The following is a 21,054-nucleotide window of genomic DNA, read 5'->3' on the forward strand; positions in this document are numbered from 1 at the left end:
GACAAAAGACAAACACTGCCTCCAAGATTCGTTATGGAGCCCAGTAATACTACCCCCAAGGTTCGTTATGGAGCGTAGCCGACCATATCAGGTCAAAAGAGTAACCATCCTCCACCCATACCTTGCCCACTTTCTATTTTCAGTTCATAAACTAAGCCAGCAAAACAGTTGCGTATTCATATTCAATCAATGACATTTCATCATCACATTCATATCTATGGCCATAGTACGAAGTTATTTACGAAACAGAACAAAGATCCACACACATGGGCATGAGTAAATAATTTTACTGAACATAAAAGTTACCTGAAACGTTATCCAATTCTGAACGATACAACCTCTTTCATTAATCTTCATCTCCAAATGGGACTTAAACTCCATAATCGTTCTCCAACAATTTACCTCATAACAGTAACGATAATTAAAAACTATTCTCAAACTAATCTCAACTACCAACTAAAACCATAACCAATTCTAATCAAGAAATTATTAACCTTCAGCATCCTCATCCATAATCCTCAAATCATAATTCTAAATTGTAGATTTGAACTAACTAAACTTAACTCTTGCCAAACTAATTCAACAACAACAAATCCACAAGAGGAAAAATAGTACAAGAAAACTACATAGTACTAACGTCAGCTTAGTGTGGCTTCACTCACACACAACACCAACTGATTTCTGGATGAGAAAGAATGGGACAACAGTAGCAGTAGCCCAACAGCAACGACACAACAACACAACAACAGCAACAATATCGTGGCGGCAGAATCACCAACACACGACCACCACAAAAGGTGGCAGCAACACCAATGAAAGGAGACAGAAACCAGAACAGGGGACGCATACCACGCAACAAAACATCAGCACCCACAAGAAACCACAACAACAGCGACACCACCAATCAACAACAACAACTAAAACCGTGGCACATCACCACCACCACAACAAACTACCATAACGACCATCACAATTACAACAACAATAACAATATCAACTTGGGCTTGACATTTGTAAATATTAGAAAGCAATCAAAGACTGAAATAACGAGGTATGATTTACCTCGGCTCTGTTGAGCAGGTACAAATAAGGGAGCAGATCCGCGGTTCCCATGTCGTGGTGCGACGCAAAGCATCAGCATCAATAAGACAACCACAACGACGACACCAGCCGCGGCGGCACAACCACCACGAATCGGCTTGAAGACTGAGCGGCAGCACCGCTAAAAACAACAACGACGAAACAGAAGGAGAGAGAAAACGAGACATCAACAGTGTCGACAAGGGGGAAACTCCGGCGAAGGGAAGACGCGACAACAAGCGAACGCCGACGAGCAGCAGCAGCGCGACAAGGGCAGCGCAAGTGTAGCGGTTGTTCGTCGGTGGAGCTCGAGCAGGACGAGAGAGAGAAAGAAAAATATTGGGGTTTGGGGTTTGGGGGTTTCGAAGACACGGGAGAGAGAAAGAAGATTTAGGGGGGTTTTGTTTCATTTCTTTCATTAACAGAAAAGGGGTGAGATATTTGGTTCGGTTTGAAACCGACAAAGGGTTTGGGTTTTGGCATTTTTCCTTTGGAAAAATACTACTCAACAAATTGCTAGCTAGAACCCAAAATATAAAATAATAATAATAAAAATAATCTCAGATAATTAAATAAATAATTACATTAAAAACACGACAAATAAAAATCACCCACAACTCAAATAAAATAAGATTTCCGAAACAAAATTAGCTTAATGAATATAATTAGCATTTAAATAAACGTTCTGAAAAACAGGGCTATTACAGTTGTGGTTGAAGTCAAAAATTTACAACATATATATAAAGTACTTATTTCAAAAAAAAAAATTCGAATATACTATTAGAATCATGAAACATTAATATTACAAAATATAATAAGTTAATTAAACAATTAAATAACAATAACATATAATATAATAAAAAAATTATATAGATATATCTAAATCACAATACTCATAAAATCATTAAAATTGATAATATAAAAGTGCACAATATCTCTAAATTTTTATTTATATTTTTAAAATTACCACATTAACTAATAAAATTTATATGGATCCATCAGTGTTCTTCTACTTAATCATAGTGAAGAAAATCGAACAAAATATATTATATTTTACCATAACCGAATAGTACATATAACATGAAAACATGAAAACTCATTCAACATAATCGATTAGTACATTGAAAATAAGAAACTAACATTTTAAACAACTACGATTAATACTAACAAAGGTTATTATTTTTGCTAGCTAATAGAGTAGTAGCTAACAAATACTCGCTCTGTACTTTTATATCTTTCTCACTTTCTGTTTTAGGGTGTATCTTTTTAATCTTCTCGCTTTGAATCTATCTATTTTAAGATATATTTTTTGACAACAATACCCCTTCTTTGTTTGCATATATACACCTAATACCTTCCCAAAATAATAAGTAACTATTATTTCTTGTACGATAGTACTAACCGATATTATTCCTCAGATCCTCCCCCCCCCACCTCTCTCTCTCTCTCCTCTTTGTCTTCCTTCTTAAATTTTTCCCCTACCATTGACTTTCTCAGCTTAAATCCTTCTTGATATGAATCAACAACTAGTATAGTTGAACACTCAAGAACTTCGAACAAACACAATGAATTTCGGATATGATAACCAAAATTAACACTCCTGAATATTTTAGTTGATTCTTAATCTCACTCAAACCACTCCTGTAATTAAGTAGATTAAAACCTAATTAATTAACAATCCTGAAAATCAAATAGTGGTCGAAAATAATTGCAAGGCACAATTAAAATCAATAACAAAGTTTTTGTCTAAATCATTCATGCTCTTCTAATGTAGCATGACATGTTTATTTATAATGACAAGAATCAACTTGCCCTCCAATCAACCAAGCCATTCGGCCGATATAGAGTATTTTAGGAAAATATTCTCCCTTAATTCTAGCCTAGAATCTAGCTAGAACTTAAGGAAACAAAAGCTTAAGGAAAGATGGCATATCTTTCCTTAATTACATAAAATCACACGGCCAAGTAACCCTCTAAGTTAAGGCAACTCTTTCCTAAAATACAACCATGACATTAAGACTTAAAGATCCGAAATTAACAAGATGTTTTCAGATTTTATTTAGAGCTAAACAACTCAACTAACTTAACTAACATTGACACTAAGTTAAAATGCTAATTAGCTTCTTCTTCGAGCCAAGTGACACATGATACAAATGCATTATTGTAAGTCTTCAAAATGAACCCCATGTGTTCCATAAGAAATGAAATTGGCTCTACTTAACTTGAAGCCTTTGGATCCACATCATTCCCCCCTTCTTCAAAAGAATTTGCACTCAAATTCTCATCATCATAGTATGGAGATAGGTCACCAACATTGAAAGTAGCATATACCCCTCCATGGTCACTAGGTAAGTCTATCTTGTAATCTCCATCACCAATGACTCCAATAACCTCAAATGGTCCATCATCCCTAGGCATCAACTTGTTCTTTCTCTTACTTGGAAATCTTTCCTTCCTCAAATGAATCCATACTAAGTCACCCTCATTGAATCTAAGTTGGCGCCTATGCTTGTTAGCTCTCTTCTTGTATTGGGTGTTCATCTTCTCAATTTGAGCTTTTACTTGAGAACAAGTCTTGTTAAAAGCTTCCAACCTCTTCTTTGAATCCGCATGAATCTCACTTTTATGAAGAGAAACAAGATCAATGGGGAGAAAGGGATTAATACCATAAACTACCTAAAATGGAGAACGTAAGGTAGTTGATGAATGAGAGGGATTATAAGCAAACTCCGCATGTGCAATCTTCACATCCCATCTTTTTGAGTCTTACTCACAAGACCACGTAACAAGGAACCAAGGGTGCAATTTCTTACCTTTGTTTGGCCATCAGTTTGAGGATGATGACTAGTGCTAAAGAGGAGCTTTGTTCCCACCATTTTCCATAAACAACTCCAAAAGTGGCTAAGGAATTTTGAATCCCTATCAGATATAATGCTTCTGGGGATTCCGTTTAGCCTAATGATCTCTTTGAAGTATAAAATCCGCAACATGTGAAGCATCATCCGTTTTGTGCATGGGAATAAAGTGAGCCATCTTGGAAAACCTATCCACACTAGTAGAAAAATGCTAATTTGCGTCGGACCTAGGAGGAATAAAGTGAGCCATCTTGGAAAACCTATCCACACTAGTAGAAAAATGCTAATTTGCGTCGGACCTAGGAGCACCATTTGTGTCAGACCTAGGTCCGACGGCACAAGTCTCGACGCAAATTAGAGATACAGATCTGCGTCGGACAAGGAAACGACGCAGATGAATGGCTATTTGCGTCGTATCCTTGTCAACATGCGACGCACATCACAAACCTTCACATCTGAAGCCCAAGGAAGACTAATGTGCCTTTTTGGAGTACGAGAAAGGGGCGGGGGCAGTGTGCGTCGCACATGGTGCCACATGCGACCTACATTATTCTCCTACGTCGGATCAAGTAGGACATGCGACGCAAATCTTCGATTTTTCAATAAAAAAAAATAAATACCCAACCATAGCCTACACTAAATATGGCAGATCTGACACAAAAAAAAATATACAAAGAATGAAATACACTAGCGAATGATGTTTGAAATATATAGAAGCAGATCTTACACAAAAAAAAACGAAATAAAAAACCCACAAACGAAATGACAAAAATTCAACAAAAAAAATCAGATCTAACACAAAATATAGTAAAAAAACGAGATACAACAAAATACGAGATCTAACAAGGGTACAATTGTCTTGCGTCGATTAAGAAACGAAAAAAATCTAACAAATATCAAAAATGAAAAATTCAGATCTAACATAAAAAAAAACGAAATTAAAAAATTAAACCTTAAAAAAAACCCAGATCTAATAGACAGAAATTTCACTAAATATATTTTTTGAAAAAAAATACAAATCGCCAAAAATCTTGTCTTTCTTCAAATCTCGTTCTTCAAATCTCGTTCTTCAAATCGCTAAAAAACAAATCTAATAGAAAGAAATCTCGTTCTTCTTCAAATCATGCTTCTATGAAAGAAATCGTGCTTCTGAGAATGAAGACGCAGAGAAATCTACGCACGAAAATCATGCTGAGAATGAAATCAAAACGAAAAAGATGCTTGAGAGATGCGGCTGAGAATGATCCTGTGCTTTCCAAATCGTGCTGAGAATTAAATCAAAACGAAAAAGAGAGAGAAGATTTGGAGAGAGAGAAGAGTTGGAGAGAGAGAAACTGAACCCTTGGAGAGAGAGAGGAAACCGAAACCTTGGAGAGAGAGAGAGAGAGAGGAAACGTTTGAGAGATGCGGCTGATAATAAGAAAGTGTGTTTGAGAGATGCGACTGATAATTAGGTTAGAGAGAGAATATAAAACACGGGGTTGGTTGGGCTTGTAATCTGCGTCGCACCATGGGCTTCATGCGACGCAGATTACTTTGTCATGTGCATCGCACCATGCGCTTCATGCGACGCACATAGATGATTTGCATCGCACGTTAGTTAGATATGACGCACATAGTTTGTCTTATGCGTCGATTCATTGTTGCATGCGACGCAAATAGTATTTTTGCATCGTTTCCGTGTTGTGCGATTCAAATGGGGCGACGCAAATTAACCTTTTTCTACTAGTGCCACCACCGCCGGCCATGATAGCATCCTTGCCTCTTTGAGTCCTAGGAAACCCCATAATGAAGTCCATGCTCACAATATCCCATGGGAGATCCGGAATAGGTAAAGGAGTATAGAGTCCTTTATCAAATGTACTTTTACAACGTTGACAAGTTGTACACTTGTTCACCACCAGATGAACATCTTTGATCATGTTAGGCCAATAAAAGCTTTTTTACTCAAAGTATCTAGGGTCTTATGTATGCCAAAGTGACCAGCCACACCTCCATAACGAACTTCACGAACCAAGAGCTCTCGAACTCCACACTTTGGAACTCATAACTTGTTCTCTTTGAAGAGGAAACCATCTTGAAGCACAAAAATCCCCTTAGGTGCAGCAAACATGGAGTTAAACTCTTCATCATCCTTGTTGAAGTCTTTAATATGCTCGAACCCCAACACCCTTGCATCCACCATAGCTAATAAGCAGATCTCCTTGAAAGAGCATTTGCCCCCACATTGTTCTTACCTTCCTTATACTTGGATGAGAAAGTGAAAGATTAGACAAATTCAACCCACTTGGCGTGCCTATGGTTGAGTTTTTGTTGTCCATGAATATGTTTGAGTGCCTCATGATCCGAATGCAGAAAGAAAGGTTTAGGCCTCAAATAGTATGACCAATGGTCCAAAGCTCGAACAATAGCATAAAACTCTCGGTCATAGTTGGAGTAGTTCAACTTAGCACCATTAAGCTTCTCAGTGAAATAAGAAATTGGCCTCTTCTCTTGGATTAGAAGAGCACTAATCCCCAATCCACTTGCATCACACTCTACTTCAAAAAGCTTGTTGAAATCTGGCAAGGCTAGTATAGGGGCGCTACATAACTTCTCTTTCACTTCTTCCAAGGCCTTTTAAGCTAAAGTAGACCACTCAAACTCTCCTTTCTTCAATAAAGAAGTGATAAGAGCCATGATAGATGAGAAATTTCGGATGAATCTTCTATAGAAGGAAGCCAAGCCATGGAAGCGTTGACATTCATGAGCATTAGTAGGAGCTTTCCATGAAGAGATTGCTTGAACTTTTGAAGGATCAACATGTACACCTTCTTTTGACACTATGTAACCAAGGAATGTAATGCTTGAAACAAGGAACTCACACTTCTCCATCTTGGCATATAATTTTTGTTCCGTAAGTTTCTCAAACAAACTTCTTAAGTGCATTACATAATCATCAACATTTTCACTATAAACAAGGATATCATCTAAGTAAACAACAACAAACTTGTTTAAAAAGGAACGAAGTACCTCATTCATGAGTCTAGGGGCGTTGCATAAGCCAAAAGGCATCACCATCCACTCATAAATACCTTGCTTAGTCTTGAAGGTTGCTTTCCACTCACCCCCTTCTCTAATTCTCATTTGATGATAGCCACTCCTAAGATCAATTTTCGAAAAAATCGAAGCTTCATTGAGTTCATCAAGCATATCCTCCAATCTAGGCATGGAAACCTATACTTCATAGTTATGTTATTCACATTCTCCATGTTCCATCTTTCTTAGGCACAAGCAAAGCCGGAACCACACATGGACTCATACTTTCTCTAACATATCCCCTTTCAATCAACTCTTCAATTTGGCGTTGCAACTCTTTTGAAGCACTTGGATCACACCTATAAGCTGGTTTATTAGGTAGAGGAGCTCCGGGAACCAAGTCTATAGCATGCTCAACGCGTCTCAAAGGTGGCATCCCTTGTGGAAGTTCTTCTGGAAATACGTCTCTAAACTCCTCCATGAGTGCATCAAGCTTCGATTCACATGGCTTATTTTCACTAACCATAGTATGTCTCACAAACAAAGCATAGCACAAGCCCTCTTCTTCCACCCCTTTCTCGAATTCTTTACTTGAAAGCAACACACTAGACCTTCTTTCTTATGGATCACGTCACTAGGAACCAAAGGGTGCATCCTTATTCTCTATGTACCAACCAAAATAGAATACACGTTTGAATCACCTTTATGAATCACCTTTCTATCAAATTACCATGGTCTTCCTAGCAAAACATGACAAGCACTCATAGGAAGTACATCACACCATAGCTCATCTTTGTAGCTTCCAATGGAAAAAGAAAGTAGTGCTTGTTTCTTTACCTTCAACCCCGTATCATCAAGCCAACTTAGTTTGTAAGGGTGTGGATGATCCCTCACAACAAGGCTCAACTTCTTCACCACATCTCCCGCTACTACATTAGTGCAAGAACCACTATCAATGATCATGTTACAAGTGTTTTCACCCACCTTGCAACGAGTATGAAATAAGTTCTCCCTTTGTTCTTTGCTTGGAAGACAATCAACTGTAAAACCCACCTAACAACACCAATAAGTTTTCCATCATCTTTGGCATATGCATCCTCCTCTTCACACTCACCATGTCCTTCTTGAGGCACGAATTCATACAACTCCTCCTCTTTATTCAAAGTCATATATTGCCTCATAGTAAGAGCTTTCTTGGTTGGATAGTTACTAGCAATGTGTCCTCTCCCTTGACACTTGAAACACTTGCTATTCTCTTCAAATTTTTCTTTAGGAACGAACACCTTTTGTTTCTTCACCCTTTTCTCATCTTTAGATGCATTGTCTTTCTTAAAACCCTCATAGTTCTTATTAGACGATTAATTAGAATGATAAGATGAAGAAGGTTTGAAAAAGTTACTTGTTTTTGCATAGGGAATCCTCGGCCTTTCTTCCTTCTCATGAGCTTCAAACTTGAGAGCCAATCTACACACATCCTCAAAAGTATGGTATCTAAACACCTCTACTTTCCTTGCAATGGTATGATTCAACCCCTTGATGTAACGAGCAATCTTGAGAGCTTCCCTTTCGTCCAAGTCACAAACAAGACATAACTTATCAAACTCCATAGTGTACTTATGCACACTCAACGTATCTTGGCACAAAGCTGTCAATTTGATATATTGTTTTTGCTCGAAATCACTAGGTAAGAACTTCTCCTTGAGCTTCTCTTTCAACTTAGTCCAACTATGAAGCTTCTCCTTTCCTCTTCTAGCACGCTTAGCTTTCACGTTTTCAAGCCAAATTCCATCATACTTGGTTAACCTAATCGAAGCAATCTTGAATCTCCTTTGATCATCAAATCCCCTATAGTCACATACCTTCTCCAACTGCCTAATCCACTCAAGTAAATCTTATGGATTAGTATCACCTGTGAAATCCTCCAATTTTAACCCTCTATCATCATTAAAATTAGGTTTTACAACCCTAACTTCCTCCACATCATCATCGTCTGAATTCCCGATGTAACCAATGCTATTTTTATCTAACTTCTTTGTATTTATAGAAGCTATAACATCCATTCTAGTTTCAAGTCTACTAACATTACTAGAATCCGCATAATAATTAATTTGAAAATCAAATTGTTGCTTAGTTAAATCAGCAAGAGCTTTTGTGATCTTCTCTATCTCACGTTCCATAACAACCAAGTATCAACAATACTAACAACCACACGCCACATAAGAAGCACAATAAACCCTAACACCGCTAAAAATATTGAAACTTTAGAGAATAAAAGTAACAACTTACTTGAATCTTGAGAGACTAGAATCCCTTTGATCCTGACCCTCCTGGAAAATCTGATACCACTTGATATGAATGCACAACTCGTATAGTTAAACACTCAAGAACTTCGAACAAACACAATGAATTTCGGATATGATAACCAAAATAAACACTCCTGAATATTTTAGTTAACTCTTAATCTCACTCAAAGCACTCCTAAAACTAACTAGATTAAACATTAGTTAATTAACAATCCTGAAATATTAAATGGTGGTCGAAAATAATTGCAAGGCACAATTAAAATCAATAACAAGGTTTTTGTCTAAATCATTCATCCTCTTGTAATGTAGCATGACATGTTTATTTATAATGACAAGAATCAACTTGCCCTCCAATCAACCAAGCCATTCGGCCAACATAGAGTATTTTAGGAAAGTATTCTCCCTTAATTCTAGCCTAGAATCTACCTACAACTTAAGGAAACAAAAGCTTAAGGAAAGATGGCAAATCTTTCCTTAATTACATAAAATCACAAGACCAAGTAACCCTGTAAGTTAAGGAAACTCTTTCCTAAAATACAACCATGACATTAAGACTTAAATATTCGAAATTAACATGTTTTAGGATTTTATATAGAGCTAAACAACTCAACTAACTTAACTAATAGTGACACTAAGTTAAAATGCTAAGTAGCTTCTTCTTCGAGCCAAGTGACATATGATACAAATGCATTGTTGTAAGTCTTCAAAATGAACCCTATGTGTTCCATAAGAAGTGAAATTGGCTCTACTTGACTTGAAGCCTTTGGATCCGCATCACTTCTTTTCTTCATCTTTATGGAAAACTCTCAACTACTCTGCATTAAATCCTCTCCATTGAATGTTATGACGTCTCTTTTTCTCTCATCTTGGGCTATAAATATTCACATCAACCCTCTGAAACATCAATGCTCACGGAAAACCCTAGGTCTACAACATCTCTCTCTTTCTCTTCATCTTTTCTGCGTTTTCAGTGTCTTCATCTTTTCTCTTCATCGACGTTTCGTGTTTTTTGGGCTCTTCTTTTTTTCTACAACATCCATTATCTTGAAAACCCTAGATCTAGATCAATTATTTTTATTGTAACTCTTCGTTTTTTCTGGGCTAGCTACTAGTGTCACAACATTCAGATATGAGATTTACTCTGTTTGATCTATATTTTCACTCTGTTTAATTTCAACAATTGTTGAAAAAATTACTTCTGAGATTTATGAAGAATCCGAGGTTGTTCCAGACTCTGAAAATGCTACGAATGAGCCATGGAACATCGAGGAAGAAGAGGAATTCGTTGTTCCAGACAAGGAAGTTCCCATATCTGAGCCCAAAATTGATGATTTCCCTTTGCCATCTCCCGAGGAAATTTACGAGAATTTGAGAATCTATTTCCTAGCTATAAAACTTGAGCATTGTGAGCCTTCGAGGGAGTTCAGCTAACTCTTTAAATTTACGTTGAATTATTTTAAAATTTTTGACTAGTTATAATGAATTTGAGTGTGGTATTTGTGTGTTGTCGAATTATTTTGAAATTTTAGATAATTATAATCAATTTGTGTGTGGTATTCATGTGATGTTGAATTATTTCGAATTTTTAGATAGTTATAATGAATTTATGTGTGCTATTTGTGGCTGTTGAATTATTTCAAATTTTTAGATAGTTATAATGAATTTGTGTGTGGTATTTGTGTACTATTGAATTATTTCGAATGTTTAAATAGTTATGATGTGTGTTGTTACAATATGTTTCTTACTCTTACTATATCTCTAAGAAGTTGATTTCCTAGTGTGATTGAATTATTAACAGTGCATTTACAGTAGGTTGATAGTTACAATCTTTTAATGTTTTGTGTTGTTAGTTGATTTCCTAGTGTGATTGAATTATGAAAAGTGCATTTACAGCAGGCTGATAGTTAATTTTATAATGTTCTGTGCTGTTAGTTGATTTCCTAGTGTGATTGAATTATGACCAGTGCATTTATAGTAGTTTGATAGTTAATCTTATAATGTTCTGTGCTGTTAGTTGTTTATCTACTGTGATTGAATTATGACCAGTGCATTTACAGTAGGTTGATAGTTACAATCTTTTAATGTTCTGTGCAGTTAGTTGATTTCCTAGTGTCATTGAATTATGAAAAGTTCATTTACAGTAGGCTGATAGTTAATCTTATAATGTTATGTGCTGTTAGTTGATTTCCTAGTGCGATTGAATTATGACCAGTGCATTTGCAGTAGTTTGATAGTTAATCTTATAATGTTCTGTACTTTTAGTTGATTTTCTAGTGTGATTAAATTATGACCAGTGCATTTACAGTATGTTGATGGTTAATCTTTTAATGTTCTGTGCTGTTAGTTGATTTCCTAGTGTGATTGAATTATGAAAAGTGCATTTATAGTAGGTTGATAAGTCTTGTGATGATGAATGGATAAATATGGCCAGTGCATTAGTTAACTGTTTGTGAGGCTTACAAAGACAACATATATTTGATCATGTTAGCTATGTGATGAGGCTCATAGTAGCCACCAAATGTGCTTAAGGCATGACAACTTCTAATGAAGTTGTTGTAATTGCGACCTCAGTTAAGTACCTCTATAATAAATTGAGAGGTTAGATTTGCATGATATACGTACCAAACATGATGAGACTCAAATTCAATAAATATACTTGCATGATGGACTTGTAAATTTAGGTAAGTTACAACCCTACAAACAGCCTAGCATCCACAATGATTACAAAATATGTTTTTTTTTTCTATGTACCCAAAATGTGTTTCATTCAACAAAATAAAATCGTCACAAAAACTTGCCTTGTTGTTGGATGTTTTAGTTGCCATTCAAGTGATCAACAACAAACTGAATTGCCTTTTGAACATCTTCAATACTTGGACCAACTTCTTGTGGTAGTAATCCCAAGTCTTCCAACTGTTTTTTTCTTTGCATAAGGCTCATCATATACATTACTTCCACATACCTTGAGAACTTCAATTAAGTAAAATTGAAGTGACATCCACACATTACATAGAGTTTTAGGATGTAGTTCTTCCCATGATTCATTTACAGCAGTTACTAGTTGGTCAATTATCCTTGGAGATTTCTTGTATTGCAATGTTTGTAGTGACCTAAAATAACCAAGATCCAAACAGTTCATGTCTGGGCTGTTAGGAGGTTGTTGTATCAACCTAAAATCGAATCCATCTAGTAGTCTATGTTGTTGAAAAACTGGATCGTCATTTGTTATGTGTGATGGTGCATTATCTTGCTGAATGTAAATGACCTTACTTAAGTCATCTGGCCATTTCTCCCTGATAGCAGGCATAATCTTGTTAACCAACATGTCCCTCATAACATCCTTTGTAATTGCTTCGACGGGTATGATTTCCAAAGTGCCCTAGACCTGTTTTCTGATCTTCTCTGTGCTTGAACTTGTTTGGTGAAAGCCTATATGCCAATCTTGCCATTAAATGCACAAGAACCATCTTGGTTCCACCTTGGTCTTGCAACAACAGCTGTAAACATAGCTTTAGGTATGAAATTCTTGTTTTTTATCTTTCTCCATGGTGTTTTTTCCCTTGGATGGAGATATGCTCTTACCCTTTTCCGAGTCATGTAGAACCATTTTTCATCTATATGGACAACATTTCTCATGTCTATATAAGTTGGATTTGTGTGAAGTCTGTTTCTTTGTGTTAAACTTAGTACCCACATACATCTTCTCAACTGTTTTTTCATGTTCACATCAAGCTTTCATGGGTTTGCATGTGGCCTTAATCCCCCCTTTTAACTATCCTTCCTAGTGTTGTGAAATGAAAGTTAAGTGAAATTGCTAATGACCTCAAACATGTTCTTTGACATAAAGGTATAGATGAAACCTGTCAAGAGTGGATGTGGCTCTCTTCCTTTCACACTTGTGCTTGTTAGTTTTGACGTTTATGAGTTGCTCGTTATCGTGTTGTTGCTTGGCCTTCTTTCATATGGTGTAGATTGTCCTTGTGCTGATGTTGAACGTCTCAGCACATAGCTTCTTGGCTCCCCATGGTAGATTTCCCACCAATGTGTGACTTAGAAGCCACTCTGCTACTTTTTGTCGTACCGCATTGCTAAGCCTAGGCCCAGGATGTGGCTGAGATACAGAAGCTACAGAAATAGATGCTTCATCTTCATTGTTAGACCCTTCATCCTCTGAAGCCATCGATGGCAATGATGCCCAATATTTAACTCTTTTTTTCTCATCTTTTAAGTCACTTAATGGTGGGGAGTGTGGACACTATGGAGTACTGTATGGGGTTTTATATACTTGATTCATAATTTGTAACTTGGTTGAATTTTTATTAGGAGGGAATTTGAATAGAAAACATACGTATGAAATTAAAGAGGGAAATGAAAATGTAACTTTCCCTCCTTATTTTTGGTTGGCTGGTGTAATTAATGTAATTGTGTTTTTCATCTTTGTTTATTAAGATAAAATCAGATGTCACTTTCATGCCTTATATACAAAATGGTAAAATAATCAGCTCATTGTACTTTATATATGCCTTTTCCATTTTTCTCTTTATTTTATAAAATCCGATTCCTCCCATGTGCGGTAAATCTCTCCTTTCCTTATTTTTTGTGTAAGATTAAAGATTAAAAAATGTGAAATTCTCATTGGTAACCTTAGAGTATGGGAAATTATATTTGGTAACCAATTTAAAAGCTTAATTCACAACGTGACCTTGTAGTATTGATTTTTAACTAAACGTGAAATTAATGAGTTGGTTTAGTTAAAATTTTGTATTTTATAGCCTTTTAAGGTCTTGATCGGTCCTAAATGTACCTTAAAATATCGCAAGTGTACGGGTCAATTAAAATAAATATAGTGTAAGCAAGATATCGTTTCCCACAAGGAGGTATAATCAACTACCAAATTAAGAGACACTAATATTATCTAGACGATCCAGAAATAGTGATTGGTGGTGATAAACTAGACTAATAAAATAGACAATAGGGATAAATCAAGTATAAGAAATGGTTCTAGGACTTAGATTTCGCCAATTAACTTCTACAATGAAATTAAACTAATTGCTGGGCAAAATAATTAGATCGCAATGGTCGAATTCCTAATGTATATTAACCCCTCTTCCAAGGCGGAAAACGTATATTTGAATACTAATCTTATGCCTACTTCCGTGGTCATAAAATTTAGAACAAACTCATTAAGAATAAGAATTCATATAAAAGACCACCCAAAGTGTATAACTATTGCTAAAATTATACTACTTAGCGTTTAATAATCCCACGAACTAATATTGAACTTTCACTTCCGCTAATAATCCAATACCTTAAACATACAATTGATAGGGCCCTTATCAAAAGTAAGCAATTGAACTCAAGATTATCAAATTGCAATTTAAATTAAACTAACCCAACAATAATTCAATTCATTGACAGAAAATTAAAAGACTACATCTAGTCCTAGAACATGGAAATTTAACTAGACATAACAACTAAATCAACCCAACTAATTGAGAGTAATAATCTGAAATTAAACATAATAATTAACAGAATTCAATAACATAAACTAAAAGAAGAAAGAGATAAACTCCAGATTCGTATGAAGAATCAGATGAACTTTTGACTCCCGTCAATAGCCACCGCAGCCACGCTGCGTCTGCGTCGCCGCTGCGTCTGGTCTCCGTAGTCTCTGTTGTGCGTCCCTCAATTTGCTTCTTCGTAGTCTTAGTTTTGTTTTTTTTGTTGTGCCGCCACTCTCTGATGCGTGATTCCTCACTTCCCTCTTTTATTCTCAATGGGTTGCCCTCTTTCACTTAGTCTTAGGTTTTCTTTTTGTTTTGGATGCCGTGGCTTCATCTTTTAGCCCATGATTTTCTTGCTGTTGGTGATTTGGACCAAGGAAAAAGGTTTCCTCTTTGTTTCTTTAGTGGGCTTCCATCCTTTTCTTTGTTTTGCTTTTCTTCTTCCAATTTTCCTTCATAACAAATACATAATAATAACTAAATGGGTTCTAAAGCAAAATATTTGCATAGTAAAAATATACTACTATTATTAATAGTAAGTATAAGTATTACTAGAATCAAGCAAATAAATTATTCAGTGCATTTTTCATATTTTGAATCAACTTTATTACTTAAATAACTTAGCTCTTAAAATGTTAAAATATGCAAAGAAAACCTATTATAAGTCTCAGAACTTATACCAAAAAGTAATATAATGGGCTAAAATTATATGTAAAATAGGGACTTATCAGGTCTAACCATGGTTATTTACTAACCACCCTCCATTTCCCTCTTAAAATCTAAACTTTTCCCCCAAAAAAAACTTCCCACCATTTTTCTTCATAATATCGTGGAGAGAGAACCCTAATTTGCGTCATCCGTCTTCAATACTCCATCTCCCATGGCCGATTCAAGATCTTCTTCGTCGAAATCAAGAGCAGTTACTAGCGTTGGAAACTACAAATGGATTAAATCACACTATTGTTATTGTCATCCTCCAAAAGTTGCCGAATTCAGAATTTCAGAGTCAATCAACAACCCCCAAAGACCTTACTATAGGTGGAAGCGTTGTGGGTTCTTTTCATGGGTTACATAGGAAGATGTGGGTCAAGATATGTTAGGTGTTGGTCAAGGTGAGCAAGGAATGGAAGGAAGGCCAGGATGGGAAGAAATGGGTCAAGATGTGGCTGATTTGAAGGCAACTTTACAAAGTTCTATCAATCAGACTACTGTTTTTGTTAAAATGGTTGTTATTATGTATTTTGTGCTTTTAATTTGCATAATGTATTAATGAAGCTTAGTTATGTGTTAACGAAGATTAGTTATGTCCTTCAATGCATTTTATGAATGAAATGGAGATGGTTTTGTGAATTTGCAATATAAAAACTTTTTGTTATTTGTAGTTAAACAAAACAAACTGTTGATTCTTGCAAGTTGAACAACAGGCCAACTTTTGATTCCTTCAACTACAGCAAAATACCAACTTCAAGGTACTTGAAGTTTAACAAAAAAATCCATGTTTTAAGCAAATTAAACTGACAATGATTCACAAGTTCACATAATCTAAACAAGGACTAATAGTTAGTGCTTAGTGGTTGGTAGAGGCTGTGAAGCTGAAAATTTGGCCCTTTTGTTGCCTTGAACTGGTTGTTGTCCCCTTTTCTTCCCTTGAATTGGTTGAGATGAGGAGGGTTCTTTGCTTGCTTGTTGTCCTCTTTTCTTCCCTTGAACTGGTTGAGATGAAGAAGGGTTGCTACTTACCAAACCAAAGCCTGAGGGTTGACCTTCTGTATTTGATCCATCGCTTTCTTAAATGTCAAGGCAGAAGTGGCTCCACAAGCCTTCCAAAACAAGCTGAACATCAAAGGGCCTGGATGGGCCTTCTGCCAATTTGAAGCTAAATGCTTGCAACAATATCTTCTACCCACTTTAGGCCATAAAGCAGAGAATGCAGCTTCAATGGACTGTAAATACATAACATGTATTAAAGACCAAATGCAAGAACAAAAACTTGAACTAACATTAACAAAATAAAAATACTGTAAATACGTCATCTTGTGCCTATCTGAAATGATACACCATTCATCTCCTCTCCCACTGTCTTGTAGCACATTTTTTAGATGCCAAACGAAGAGCTTCCATGTCTCATTGTCTTCAACAGACACAATAGCCCAAGCAAATGGAAATAACTCATTATTTCCATCAAGAGCTACAGTAGAAAGTAGCACCCCACCATAGTGTCCCTTCGGGAAGGTGCCATCAACTTCAATTAAACTTCTACACCTAGCAAACAACCCATCTAATGCACCCCTTGAAAGCTATGAAGATGGATAGAAATGCCAGAGGCTTTTCAGGATCATTTGGTGGTTTCCATGCACAAAATGCAGCTGAACCTGGGCTTGTGCTTTTCACCACTTCATAATACTTAGGCAGATGGCCATAAGAAACATCATGTCCACCATGTATTACAAGCAATGTCATTGTTCTCATCCTGTATAGGGTACTAATGGACATTTCTACCCTAAATCTGTCCCAAAGAAGTTTATTCATAGACTTTACAGATATGTCATTGTTTGCTCTAATATCTTCCATTAAGACCCTTGAAGCCCAAGCTGAACTGACCATATGATTCCTTGTCTCAAGTCCCAGACATGTATGTTCTTGGTTTTGAATGGATTTGATGGCCCATGTGCTCCCATCAAGCAATTTACTAGCATGTAATCTCAACTCACACTTGTCATCACTGCATCTAATAGTGTATCTGAAGTTGCTAGCCTTGTCAACCACAACAGAAAATCCACATTGGATGTAGTAACCCCTGACCACATCTCGTAAGTGTTGTTTATCGGTAAATAATTGCCAAGGTTTTATGAAAATATTTCCTCATTCTTGCTGGGTGTACATCTCTCTATTTCTATACACCTTGGCCAAATTTAGATCAACAACATCATCACCACCCTCGTTTACCCAGACAGGTCCTTCATAAGGATCAAAACAGTCTTGGACCATTGGTCAATATGAAACATCATCATGCTCTCCATCATCCTGCTCTCCATCATCATCACTATTCACTACACTCTCAAACACATCATTGCATTCACTCTCAGTAGGTGAAATAACCTAACTCATCAGTTGACTCAAACTCATCATCATCTCCCATGTCAGTCTGCAAATAAGCTAGTCTTCTCCCAGCTAACTCCCTCCTCCTGGTCAGCTTGTTTATTGTTTTATTAGCCCTTGAAGTTACCACCAAGCCTTTCCTCTTTGCAGTGGTATTTGGAACCCTTTTAGTCATCATAGTTGAGGACTTAGATGATCTAGAGGAGCACAACCTCTCAGGTACTGAACTAACCCTAACTTCTGGGTTATTAGATTCATAATTAGTCAAATGTTGATGCTCATTCTCACAGGGTTCATTGATTGATATCCCCATCAAATTTCCTCTTGCAAATTGTTTCTTACCTCCTCTTGTTTTGCAGTTGGCCTTGTCCTTACCCCTACTAGATTTGAAATAACCAAGTCTGCCCACTAATCCTCACAACCATGCATAATTCCTAAATCTACACCATCCATTTCATTATATACCATATCAGGGCTAAACTATCAACATTTGGGTTTGACCTGGAATCTGAAGGTTTATCAACTAACTGAACCTCCAAATGTCTAAGACTTCTCCTAGGTGTTGGCTTAATTGGTAGTTCAACTTCTAGATTCATAGGAGCTTTCCCCTTATCCTGAGTTTTCCTCAAACTAATTGCAGTCTTAACTGCATCTGTCTCATTTTCACCATCATCAACCCATACATTAATCATATTCTTATCATGCAAATTGCTGAACATTTTAACCATATCAACATCTGTTACTATCTCAATGTGTTTCATTCTATAAAGATACACAAACTTTGGTTTCTTAGGCACTAGGGTTTTCAGTTTAGCAGCATTGTCCCAATAATCAATTATTATGTCCACAAACATTGCCTTATCAACATCATCAACAACAACTTCCACATTAGACCCTTTGTATTGAAACACAAGGACAACTCTATCACACATTCTGCAACTTTGAAACAAAATTCAAAATTTTCAGGAAATTATATGGCAACAGAATACAACAACCACAACATAACTCAATTCTTGAAGAAAAAAAACATTTTCCTTCAAACAGAGCACCACAACTTCACAACAAAGAAATACAAACAAATGAAACAAATCATTGACAAAAATTTAAAAGAGGGAAGATTTTACTTACATGATGCTAGTGAAAGTGAAGATGGACTGAAATTGCTTTGAAATTCATACAAAATTAACAGGGTACAGTAACCCTAAGTTTGTCGAACCCAAACTCGTTTTTTTGTGTGTCTTCCTTATTGATCGCAACCACACTGAAGATTCTGGAGAAGAAATCCAATTACCCTAACACCAAATAATTTTGGAGTTCACTTGTAGAACTCAGATTTTGGAGTTCATGAGATTCACTGACATGGAGCTCTCAAAGAACTTGGAGAAGAAGGAGGGTCGTTTTTTTTAAAGTTCAATAGTGGTTAGGTGGGGAAAAGAATGATGGGGGCTTAATTCGGGGTAGATTAATAATTTCGTTACTTACTAACCACAGCTAGAACCAAATGGCTAAAAACATGAGATTTAACGAAATAATTAACGTAAAATTTCATTAATGTCACATTTAGTAACAAAAACCATAGTACAAGGTCACTTTATGAATTAAGGATTTAAAGTGGTTACCAAATATAATTTCTAATACTACAAGGTTACCAATGAGAATTTCCCAAAACATAGTACATCTTAATACTTCACTTCTCAATAAGAGATTCCAAATACTCAACAGTACACTTTGCTTCTTTTGTAGCAAGTTCAATAGCATTACGAAAAGAGATGATCATAGCAATGTAACCTATAGTTTCCTCACCTTTCTTCTTCTTTTAATTTAAACTTTGAAGATATGTAGTAAGTTTATCATCAACCATGGATCACTGGTCCAAGAATACGAGCATAACATTGTTAACCTCTTTCACATCATTGATACATTTCGGATCCATTGGAAAGACGAAATTTTTTATATCTTAAACTTCTAAAATATGAAACTTCAAATGAGGGTTTTTTTTTTAAGGAACAAAACTGGTTTTTCGGAGGTGATGGAATGAACAAAGAAAGACCAAATAGATCTTTATATAGACCCAAATGGAACCGGTTGTGCTAGGTTAAATTTATTTCAATTTGGTAGGACAATGCAATTAACTTTGTTAGGTAGATTGTTAGCTAATGTATGGCAACCAAACAATAATGTAGTCAAAGGTAGTCAATTAATTTATACATGATAATTTTTGGAATAAAATTCAATTTTGTGAACATGTTAATACTCAAATATATGGTAATGATAGAAAACTTATTCAATATCATTCATAATACATTATTCGAAATTGTATATAAGAAATACAACAACAAAGAACATTAAAAATTACTTTTCTCAAACTACAATTTTCGTATCAATAGAAATATAGTCGAGCAACACTTTACTGTTAATACGACAACACTCCGTATTGTTTTAATCAATGTCTTCAAATATCATCAACTTTGTAAGCTCTTGGAGGAATGCATTGTAGATCATATACTCAATTCCAAAAATAAATCAAATATGACATATCATCTTTGTATTGACATCTTAACATAAGCCCAAACTTCATTGCTTCTATTGATATGAAACTTGAAAATACTTGACACATCGTGGAAATAAAGATGACCTCCACGAAATAGTGTTAAAATCATAGATTCAACATCCAAGAAATTCGAATAATCAACTTTAGGGGCCTTTTTCTATTGAAAGATTTTGTGGAGGACATGGTATTGTTTTTGAGGTGGAGGACGAAGTTGACATGACAGTGCAAATTGAAAACACGAAAACGAGTAGTGATGATGCATGACAAATCGGTATTATTTAAAGTAAAAAAGAGCTTTGTAAAACATGTACTTAATTTTGGATATTTATGTGAATTGAGTAATGGCCGAAATTATAGTTGATTGCCAATTAACATAAATCATCCTTAATTACCATATATGAATTACAAAAGTAAAACTGAGAGTACATAAAATTAGAATGAATAAATTTCGGCCAAATTTAAATATACTTGGAGATTATAAAAGCGGACCTTGCCTTTTTTATTCCATAATTTACGCTAGTTATCAATAATTACCTCAAATCACCCCTAATTAAGGCATTTAAATATTCAAAATCTTGTAATTTTCGGATTCACCCAAGGCTAATCCTACGTGGCACCCTATATATAGTTTTACATTGCTTGTT

General features: G+C 35.8%; 1 protein-coding gene across 1 annotated transcript; it reads right to left on the minus strand.

Annotated features, from left to right (window-relative positions):
• Nucleotides 1-16,496: 16,496 nt before the first annotated feature.
• Nucleotides 16,497-17,748, minus strand: LOC104901223 (uncharacterized). The gene is made up of 4 exons (XM_010688770.1): nucleotides 17,642-17,748; nucleotides 17,080-17,557; nucleotides 16,761-16,982; nucleotides 16,497-16,703 (listed from the first exon to the last, which is right to left on the minus strand). Exons 1-4 carry the CDS (start codon nucleotides 17,746-17,748, stop codon nucleotides 16,497-16,499), a joined length of 1,014 nt encoding a protein of 337 aa, XP_010687072.1.
• Between the last annotated feature and the right edge of the window lie 3,306 nt (nucleotides 17,749-21,054).

Source organism: Beta vulgaris, chromosome 8, assembly GCF_026745355.1.
Source record: "Beta vulgaris subsp. vulgaris cultivar EL10 chromosome 8, EL10.2, whole genome shotgun sequence".
NCBI classification, from domain to species: Eukaryota; Viridiplantae; Streptophyta; class Magnoliopsida; order Caryophyllales; family Amaranthaceae; genus Beta; species Beta vulgaris.